This window comes from Hyla sarda, unplaced genomic scaffold, assembly GCF_029499605.1.
Source record: "Hyla sarda isolate aHylSar1 unplaced genomic scaffold, aHylSar1.hap1 scaffold_3310, whole genome shotgun sequence".
Taxonomy (NCBI): Eukaryota; Metazoa; Chordata; class Amphibia; order Anura; family Hylidae; genus Hyla; species Hyla sarda.
Genome location: NW_026610055.1, coordinates 8,318 through 19,672, shown reverse-complemented (window position 1 = coordinate 19,672; position 11,355 = coordinate 8,318). Strand labels below are relative to the sequence as shown.

Genomic DNA, 11,355 nt, shown 5'->3' with positions numbered 1-11,355 from the left:
CGCCCCCCCCCCCCCGACACAACCGTCACTCTCCCCCCCCCGACACAACCGTCACTCCCCCCCCCCCCGACACAACCGACACTCCCCCCCCCCGACACAACCGACACTACCGACACCCCTCCCCCCAGACACAACCGACACTCCCCCCCCCCCCCAGACACAACCGACACTCCCCCCCCCAGACACAACCGACACTCCCCCCCCCAGACACAACCGACACTCCCCCCCCAGACCACAACCAACGACTGACACCCCCCAGACACAACCGACGCCCCCCCCCAGACACAACCGACGCCCCCCCCCAGACACAACCGACGCCCCCCCCAGACACAACCGTCACTCCCCCCCCCCAGACACAACCGACGCCCCCCCCAGACACAACCGTCACTCCCCCCCCCCAGACACAACCAACACACTCCCCCCCCCCAGACACAACCAACACTCCCCCCCCCCAGACACAACCAACACTCCCCCCCCCCAGACACAACCAACACTCCCCCCCCCCCCAGACACAACCAACACTCCCCCCCCCCCAGACACACACCAACACTCCCCCACCCCCCAGACACAACCAACACTCCCCCCCCCCCCCAGACACAACCAACACTCCCCCCCCCCCCCCAGACACAACCAACACTCCCCCCCCCCCCCCCAGACACAACCAACACTCCCCCCCCCCCCCCCAGACACAACCAACACTCCCCCCCCCCCCCCCCAGACACAACCAACACTCCCCCCCCCCCCCCCAGACACAACCAACACTCCCCCCCCCCCCCCCCAGACACAACCAACACTCCCCCCCCCCCCCAGACACAACCAAAAAACACTCCTTCCCCCCCCCCCCCAGACACAACCAAACCACCCAGCACTCCCTAGTATGGCTGCAGCTGACACCCCCCAAGCTCTCACCCGGTCAGGGAGGACAGGCTCCCGCCATCCACTCGCTCCACCTTGTACTCCACTCCCCTCTATGAAGACGCTGGTGGGGGTGCTGGGGTCCCCTGGTCCTTGGGCTGGAGTCCCCCGATCCCTCCTCCTCCTCCCGGATCAGCTGCTCCCGCTTCATCTGGATTTTTTCGAGCTGAGAAATAAAAGGGACAAATAAGGAAAAGCATAAGGAGAAATGTCACAAAGCCTACGTCACCCAGAGGGGGCCCCGCCCACGTCACCCAGAGGGGGCCCCGCCCACGTCACCCAGAGGGGGCCCCGCCCACGTCACCCAGAGGGGGCCCCGCCACACGTCAACCCAGAGGGGGCCCCGCCCACGTCACCCAGAGGGGGCCCCGCCCACGTCACCCAGAGGGGGGCCCCGCCCACGTCACCCCAGAGGGGGCCCCGCCCACGTCACCCATGAGGGGGCCCCGCCCATGTCACAGATAATGGGGGCCCCGCCCACGTCACCCAGAGGGGGGCCCCCGCCCATGTCACAGATAATGGGGGCCCCGCCCATGTCACCCAGAGGGGGCCCCGCCCACATCATCCAGAGGGGGCCCCGCCCACGTCACCCAGAGGGGGCCCCGCCCACGTCACCCAGAGGGCGGCCCCCGCCCACGTCACAGATAATGGGGGCCCCGCCCACGTCACCCAGAGAGGTGCCCCGCCCACGTCACAGATAATGGGTGGCCCCGCCCACGTCACCCAGAGGGGGCCCCGCCCACGTCACAGATAATGGGGGCCACGCCTACGTCACAGCGCCCCACCTTCCTCTTCCTTCATTTTGCGCAGATCATCCTCCCCGACCAGGGACACGCGTTTCGGAGGTCGGTCACTTTGCTGCTGCTTCACGTCCATCTCAAAATATTTCTGCCGGTCTCTGAAGGAGCGCTGCTCCGGGCTGCTGAGACCCTGAGGACAAAGATGGGGGTCACAGAACGCAAAGGGGACCTCTACCCTGGCATCCCACACCGCCCCCCCCACATCCCAACCCAGCCCCCCCCCCCCAGCAGCCTGCAGCACCGGGACAAGCACCTACCTCCGGTGTCACACAGGGACGGTCGGGGGTCCTGGGACTTGAAGGGGTCCTGTAGGAGGAGAAATAGTAGATGTGAGGAGACGTGGCGGAGCCGGCAGCGTCCATGGCGATTATATACCACATTATATCCATACCTGACCCTCGGGGGCGGGGTGCGGGGAGGGGAGAGCAGCGAACGTCTTGTACACCTGCCGGGTGTGGAGGCCATCACTGGGGGAGGAGGGAGTAGTCTGTGGGGTGACACAAAGTAACGAAGTGTCAGCAAAACAAATCTGAAGCGTCAGCTCTCCGGACAAGACGGCAGGAGAGCTGCATACACCGTGCGGGTCATGTGACTTACCGGTCGGACTGTCGCCTTGGCTCAAAAAGTTAATGGACGCCTGAAACAAAAGAGAAAACTATTAATGAGGGGAGAGAAGATGATACTACAACTCCCATCTGCAACTACAACTCCCATCATCCAGAGAGGAAGAGACCAAACGAGCCACCGAACACTCCAGACATGAGACTGAGCAGCCCCAGACCATGCACCTCACTGCACGCCCACACCCAGGGGGTCACCTGCCCCGCACACCCCACACCCAGGGGGTCACCTGCCCCGCACGCCCACACCCAAGGAGGGGTCACCTGCCCCGCACGCCCACACCCAAGGAGGGGGTCACCTGCCCCGCACCCCCACACCCAAGGAGGTCACCTGCCCCCGCACCCCCACACCCAGGGAGGTCACCTGTCCCGCACGCCCACACCCAGGGAGGTCACCAGCCCCGCACGCCCCACACCCAGGGAGCTACACCAGCCCCGCACGCCCACAGCCCAGGGAGGTCACCAGCCCCGTACGCCCACACCAAGGGAGGTCACCAGCCCCGCACGCCCACACCCAAGGGAGGTCACCAGCCCTGCACGCCCACACCCAAGGGAGGTCACCAGCCCCGCACGCCCACACCCAAGGGAGGTCACCAGCCCCGCACGCCCACACCCAAGGGAGGTCACCAGCCCCGCACGCCCACACCCAAGGGGGGGTCACCTGCCCCGTACGCCCACACCCAAGGGGGGTCACCTGCCCCGTACGCCCACACCCAAGGGGGGTCACCTGCCCCGTACGGCCCACACCCAAGGGGGGGTCACCTGCCCCGTACGGCCCACACCCAGGGGGTCACCTGCCCCGTACGCCCACACCCAAGGGAGGTCACCAGCCCCGTACGCCCACACCCAAGGGGGGTCACCAGCCCCGTACGCCCACACCCAAGGGGGGTCACCAGCCCCGTACGCCCACAGACCCCAAGCCCACACCCAGGGGGTCACCTGCCCCGTACGCCCACACCCAGGGGGTCACCTGCCCGTACCGCCCACACACCAGGGAGTCACCTGCCCCGTACGCCCACACCCAGGGGGTCACCTGCCCCGTACGCCCACACCCAGGGGGTCACCTGCCCCGTACGCCCACACCCAGGGGGTCACCTGCCCCGTACGCCCACACCCAGGGGGTCACCTGCCCCGTACGCCCACACCCCAGGGGGTCACCTGCCCCGTACGCCCACACCCAGGGGGTCACCTGCCCCGTACGCCCACACCCAGGGGGGTCACCTGCCCCGTACGCCCACACCCAGGGGGTCACCTGCCCCGTACGCCCACACCCAGGGGGTCACCTGCCCCCGTACGCCCACACCCAGGGGGTCACCCGTAGCAGCACACTGTCATGATATAATGTTCATTTCCACCTCACCAGCAGCTTTAATGTTTGGCTATGCTCTTCCCACAGATGACATCACTGACTATCACGTCTCTGTTGGGCGTACACTGGGTGAATATTCAGGTGGGCTCGCCCGTAAATCACTGTGAGCAGAAGTCAGGCCCTGGGGCGAGAACCATCACCCAGATACAGATCCATAAACACCGCAGCCCCATAACCGGGAGTACAGATCATGCAGCGCACCCACTATACCGCCATATCATAGCAGAGGCAGCACGCGTCACTTACAAATCGGGTCTCCCTGCCAGCGGGGTGACAGGAGCGCTGCGGGGACGCCTGACACACTGCACCAAAAGTAAACTGTCATGTAGAAAAAAGAAAACACAATGTAACACGGGACCACGGGGCAGCAATACTGGGAGGATTCTTTACAGTAAAAGCAGAATGGTACTGCTGGACAGGGTGATGGAAGATAGGGAATTATACAACGACTAGGAGGGCATCACTTCTAAAAAACAGAATCATCAAAACCAGGAAGGATTCCTTACAGTAAAAGCAGAACGGATATGGAATCCTACACTGCTGGACACGGTGATAGAAAAAGAGAAGGGGATTTATGAAAGGACTAGGAGGGCATCCCCGGTAAGCAACATAATCAATACTGGGAAGGATTCTTTACAGTAACAGCAGAACATATGTGGAATCCAGCAATGCTGGACAAGGTGATAGAAAAATAAAATAGGATTTGTAAACAGACTAGGTGGACATCCCTTGTAAGCAAAAGAACAGTCAATATTTGGAAGGAGTCTTTATATTTACAGCAGAATGGGTATGAAATACTGCAATGCTGGACACAGAGATAGAAAAAGATAAGAAGATTTCGAAAATGAATATAAGGACATCACTTGTAAGCAAGATAAGCGTTCTTTACAGTTACAGCAGACCAGCTGTGGAATCCTACACCGCAATAGAAAAAAATAATAAGGGCCTCTATGTAACGACTAAAGGGAACAGCACTAGTAAGTAACAGGACAGGGATGTGGAAATCCTATCGCCCGACGCCCAGGACAGGTGGATTTTTCATAGATTTAGCCCTGTATCGGGCAAGCATTGGGCTGGAGCGACTTCACCCCTTTTTATTTCCCCATAATGCCGGTGTGAGGAGCTCAGGGTGTACAGAGCGGCTCCTGAGTCCTGCCCACTCCATACTCGGCGCCCCCCGGCTGATTTCAGTAGTCAGGAGCCGCCGTTAATAGCCCGGCATGCGGCGATCGCCGCGGTCGGCTATTAACCCTTTAGATCACCACTGTCAAAGTTGACAGCTGTGTCTAAAGGGATCTTTTAACCATCCCTGGTGGTCTAGTGGGGTGGATCGACCCCCCGGCCCCCCCACCTGCAAATAAATCCGCCCGTGTGAACGTACCCTAAGAGTTCATATCACCCCCCTTTTCCATATAAAAATATGGAAACATAATAAATAAACATATTTGGTATTGGCGCGTGCGTAATTGACTGAACTATTAAAAAATAACATTATATATCCCGTACGATAAATGGCGTTCACGTTAAAAAAAAAAAAAAAAAATCACAGAATTGCGTTTTCTATGTTTATTAACATCATATCCCAGAAAAAAATGAAGTAAAGAAAAAGGTTCAAAAAGTCTGAACAATGCCAAAATGATACCGATACAAACAGCAGATTCCAGCCCAAAAAATTAGCCCTCATACAGCCCAGTATACGGGAAAATAAATATATATATTATTAGAACATGATGGAAACTAAACAAATTTGGTATTGGTGTAATCAGGCCGACGTAAAGTATCCAAATAATATGTAAGTTTGACCACAAGGTGAATGGCGAAAAGAAAAAAAAGGAAAGTGCAAAATTAGCATTTTTTTAAATTTCATCTCACAAATATTTTGTTTGTTTCAGAACATAAGTTATGTAAAAACGAAAGGTGTCATTACAAAGTATACACCGCCCGCAAAAAACAAGCCTCATACGGGTCTGTAGATGGAAAAATAAGAGTTATGGCTGTTGTAGGGCGAGGAGGAAAAAAACAATTAATATTGGGAAGGATTCTTTATAGTAACAGCAGACTGGTTTTAGATTGCAATATAAAAAAATAAAATAAAGGACTCTGAAAGGACTGAGGGGACAAGAGAATAAAGGACTCTGAAAGGACTGAGGGGACAAGAGAAAAAAGGACTCTGAAAGGACTGAGGGGACAAGAGAATAAAGGACTCTGAAAGGACTGAGGGGACAAGAGAATAAAGGACTCTGAAAGGACTGAGGGGACAAGAGAATAAAGGACTCTGAAAGGACTGAGGGGACAACAGAATAAAGGACTCTGAAAGGACTGAGGGGACAACAGAATAAAGGACTCTGAAAGGACTGAGGGGACAACAGAATAAAGGACTCTGAAAGGACTGAGGGGACAACAGAATAAAGGACTCTGAAAGGACTGAGGGGACAACAGAATAAAGGACTCTGAAAGGACTGAGGGGACAACAGAATAAAGGACTCTGAAAGGACTGAGGGGACAACAGAATAAAGGACTCTGAAAGGACTATAGGGGACAACAGAATAAAGGACTCTGAAAGGACTGAGAGGACAACAGAATAAAGGACTCTGAAAGGACTGAGGGGACAACAGAATAAAGGACTCTGAAAGGACTGAGGGGACAACAGAATAAAGGACTCTGAAAGGACTGAGGGGACAACAGAATAAAGGACTCTGAAAGGACTGAGGGGACAACAGAATAAAGGACTCTGAAAGGACTGAGGGGACAACAGAATAAAGGACTCTGAAAGGACTGAGGGGACAACAGAATAAAGGACTCTGAAAGGACTGAGGGGACAACACTAGTAAGAAACAGAATACATACTGGGAAGGATTATGTAAAGGAGTACTGCAGTCTTAGACACTTACCTCCTACCCGCAGGAGGATAAGTGTCGGCCAATGCATCATGCCGGGGCCCGGTACAGGAGATCGTGGGAGGTCCCAGCACTCGGACCACCCGCGATCAGACACTTAAGTGTCTTAGACTGCAGATCTCCTTTAAAGGGGTCCTCCGTCCCTAGACATCTTATCCCATATCCAAAGGATAGGAGATAAGAAGTCTTATTACGAGGGTCCTGCCACTGGGGACCCCCACAATCTCTGCACCCCAGACATCCGATGCATGGAGCAGACTTTGCTCTGAGCCGGATGACTGGCGATGCGGAGACTCACGACGTCACGGTCTCACCCGCTTGTGACGTCACTGTCACGGCCCCCTCAATGCAAGTCTATGGGAGGGGGGTGATGGCCGGCGCTGAATCTGACGCTCTAAACAAACGCCGGGAGCAGCAGGGAGATCGCGGGGGTCCGCAGTAGAGGGACCCCCACGATCAGACATCTTATCTCCTATACTTTGGAGTACCCCTTTAAAGTAACAGCAGACCTAACTAAGACTGCAGTATAAAGGGAAAAAAAAGGGGGACTAGAGGGGACAACACTAGTAAGAAACAGAATTAAAAATACTGGGAAGGATTATTTACAGTAACAGCAGACTGGCTGTGATCTCAAGAATCATAAAATAATTTATGAAAGAAAAGGGAGAGGTATCCACCTGTAAGCCAAATGATAAGCAATATTGGAGGGGTTCTTAACAGTAAAAGCAGCAGTAGAGAAGCAGCACCACTACACCAGTGTTTTCCAAACACAAGTTGCAAAACTACAACTCCCAGCATGCACGAATAGCCAATGGCTGTCCAGGCATGCTGGGAGTTATAGTTTTGCAACAGGAGGAGACAAGCTGTTTAGAAACACTACGCAGAGTCGTGCCTATGCCCTGATACCTGAGGCCTTATACTAGGAGCTTCTCTTTGTTTTTCTGCTTTGCATTTGTGTATGATTCTCTACAGTAAGAGCTGGTAAAACCGAACAGTATATATAACAGGAGCAACAGAGTGTTGAGGTCACGTAATGTTCACATAATCCAGATAAGATGCGGTATTAACAATAATAAAAAAAAAAAACACACCACAAGGAAGTATTCTTTACAAAACAGCACAGAATTCCAGACTGCAGGAGGCAGTAACAACAAAATCAGTAACATGATTTTTAGGAAAGGGTTCTTTACAGTTACAGCGCAAACATGTGGTTCCTGGCTTTAAATATTGGTGAAGGGAGGAGGCTTGTTTATAGAGGATGGACAATACTGGACTCCATGTATGGAAGGCTTCTTTACATTAACAGCAGAAACTGTAAGATTCCTCACTGTGTGTATTGATAACGGTCAGATCAGTAAGAGAGATCCTCAAAGAAGTGAAGGGACGGCTGTCTGATGGCTGAGCAGGAAAGGCGGACAACTACTCCATATGGGAAAGGGTTCTTCACAGCAACAGCAGTTATGCCTAAGGATAGAGACACTTTTATATCAGGCCTTACCTGCTGCGTGCTCGAAGGGGAGGGAGAAGACGGGGCGTCCCTTTTGTTTCCAGTTGTGAAGTCTCCAGATGGCGTCTGCAAAGAAAGAACAGATAGAAATGACAAGGAAGGAAGGCGACAACGAGAGGAGCGGGGCCCGGAGAACTACAAGTCCCAGCGCAGATAGTCACACTTCTCATGCATTCTCCAAAAACCACAGATAATGTGAGAAAGTGCCTCCAGATATACAGAACGAGGCATGCAGTACCGAAAACGACATCACCGCCAGCCAGCACTGCCTCCGCAGGCCGGACACTGCACTACACCACGACCGCAGAGACAACACAAACATTTACAGCACAGAGAACTACAAGGCTCAGCAATCCAGCACAGCCAATATTAAGAGAATGAGGTAAACAACAGATTAGATTGTGATCTCCTGGGGTCAGGGATGATGGGAGTGATACATTGTATGATAAGAGATTAGATTGTGATCTCCTGGGGTCAGGGATGATGGGAGTGATACATTATATGATAGGAGATTAGATTGTGATCTCCTGGGGTCAGGGATGATGGGAGTGATACATTGTATATGATAGGAGATTAGATTGTGATCTCCTGGGGTCAGGGATGATGGGGGTGATACATTGTATGATAGGAGATTAGATTGTGATCTCCTGGGGTCAGGGATGATGGGAGTGATACATTATGTGATAGGAGATTAGATTGTGATCTCCTGGGGTCAGGGATGATGGGAGTGATACATTGTATGATAGGAGATTAGATTGTGATCTCCTGGGGTCAGGGATGATGGGAGTGATACATTGTATGATAGGAGATTAGATTGTGATCTCCTGGGGTCAGGGATGATGGGAGTGATACATTGTATGTGATAGATTAGATTGTGATCTCCTGGGGTCAGGGATGATGGGAGTGATACATTGTATGTGATAGATTAGATTGTGAGCTCCTGGGGTCAGGGATGATGGGAGTGATACATTGTATGATAGGAGATTAGATTGTGAGCTCCTGGGGTCAGGGATGATGGGAGTGATACATTGTATGATAAGAGATTAGATTGTGATCTCCTGGGGTCAGGGATGATGGGAGTGATACATTGTATGATAGGAGATTAGATTGTGAGCTCCTGGGGTCAGGGATGATGGGAGTGATACATTGTATGATAGGAGATTAGATTGTGAGCTCCTGGGGTCAGGGATGATGGGAGTGATACATTGTATGATAGGAGATTAGATTGTGAGCTCCTGGGGTCAGGGATGATGGGAGTGATACATTGTATGATAGGAGATTAGATTGTGAGCTCCTGGGGTCAGGGATGATGGGAGTGATACATTGTATGTGATAGGAGATTAGATTGTGATCTCCTGGGGTCAGGGATGATGGGAGTGATACATTGTATGATAGGAGATTAGATTGTGAGCTCCTGGGGTCAGGGATGATGGGAGTGATACATTGTATGATAAGAGATTAGATTGTGAGCTCCTGGGTTGAGGCGACAGCTGACCCCCACCTGCTGGCACACGTCAGTCTGTGGTGGGGGACAGGTGCTCGGATGGAATGTTGTTCTGTGCGGGAGATAAGAGCCGCGTGTTCTAAATCTGGCGCCTTTATCTGCATAACTTCTTAAAGGGAACACTATGTCTACGTGACACATATGTAAGGCCTCCAACTTCTATAATCGGAAGGTCACAGGTCATGTGTCTGTAACATCTCCAACCTGCAGCCCATTCAGCTGTTGCAAAACTACAACCCCCAGCATGCCCGGAGTGGAGAAGTCCTGACGTGTACGGTTAATGTCATCACTCGGGGATTAGTAGATACATACCTGACGTCACCATTTATACTGCCTGTGACCTCATCACCCCCCCCCCAGTGATGTCATCACACAGACGGACCACACTGCGCACACACATGGAGGACGGGGTGTCAGCCAGAAGCGTGTTGTGGGGCAGACGGGTGCAGCAAGCACAGACGGCACAATGTAAACAGACTGCGAACACCGCGCAGCCGCCGCCGCGACCATGTGACAACCACACACGTGCAGTACAGGACACACATGGTGCCGCTTGCCTTGCTGGAGTACACGGTGGTCTTCAGGATGCCCGAGTTGCCGTATCCCCTGGGAGGACCACCCAGCGAGATGCCCCCGGAGGCCGAACGCCTCTTGTTCGCCAACACAAAGGGATTCTCACTGAACAGGATGGACTGGCAGTCCACGAGCACCTCCTCCGCGTCCGGCTGGGGTGAGGGTGGCACGGCCGCGTGGGGGGTGGGGACAGGCGGAGGAGGTGTAACTGGAGGGGCAGGAAGGCAGGCCGGGCCATTGGATACAACGGTGGGGACAGGGTGGACAAGGGCCACGGGGACAGGAGGGCAGGAGGTGTCCATTCCCAGAGGGAGCTGCAAGAGCAACAGAGGAGGAGGGTGAAAAAGGAGAAAACGGGGAAGAGGCGAAACAAGACGGGAGGAGACACAGCAGGGGGCGGGCTGCAGCACAGCATCACCAAACCAACATGGCCGCCGCTGTATCTAAACCCGATACAACAAAACCCATCGTCAAGTCTCTGCTCGTGGTCAGTGAATTTATATATAAAGGCTGAATGCTCAATCAGAGCTAAAGTTTGTTCCAATGTATCGGTGCAGTTTGTACGCAACAGCAGGGACCCCAGAAATTACATAGACTGACACATTGTAACAAATCCGCAGCTGTGAGCAGAACTGGAATTCAGCCTCAATGTGGAGAATGAATGAGACCACCGGCCGCAAGCGGAGGAACCGGAAGAGAGGACCCAGGTAACATAGGGGGTGTATATAAGGGTGGTAAGTGCACACGGTGGGTATCAGGGTGGTGGACTCACACAGGGGGGGGGTATCAGGGTGGTGGACTCACACGGGGGGGTATCAGGGTGGTGGACTCACACAGTGGGGGTATCAGGGTGGTGGACTCACACAGTGGGGGTATCAGGGTGGTGGACTCACACAGTGGGGGTATCAGGGTGGTGGACTCACTTGGGGGGGTATCAGGGTGGTGGACTCACACGGGGGGGGTATCAGGGTGGTGGACTCACACAGGGGGGGGGTATCAGGGTGGTGGACTCACACGGGGGGGTATCAGGGTGGTGGACTCACACGGGGGGGGTATCAGGGGGTGTATCAGGGTGGTGGACTCACACGGGGGGGGTATCAGGGTAGTGCGCTCACACAGGGGGGGTATCAGGGTGGTGGACTCACACGGGGGGGGGGGGGTATCAGGGTG

The 11,355-nt window shown here is 54.2% G+C and overlaps 1 protein-coding gene across 1 annotated transcript; it reads right to left on the bottom strand.

Moving 5' to 3' along the window:
• Positions 1-2,179: 2,179 nt before the first annotated feature.
• LOC130330284 (protein PRRC1-like) lies at positions 2,180-10,991 on the bottom strand. Its single transcript, XM_056553579.1, has 4 exons — positions 10,170-10,991; positions 8,100-8,174; positions 2,313-2,352; positions 2,180-2,202 (listed from the first exon to the last, which is right to left on the bottom strand). Exons 1-4 carry the CDS (start codon positions 10,485-10,487, stop codon positions 2,180-2,182), a joined length of 456 nt encoding a protein of 151 aa, XP_056409554.1. The 5' UTR covers positions 10,488-10,991.
• Positions 10,992-11,355: the final 364 nt, after the last annotated feature.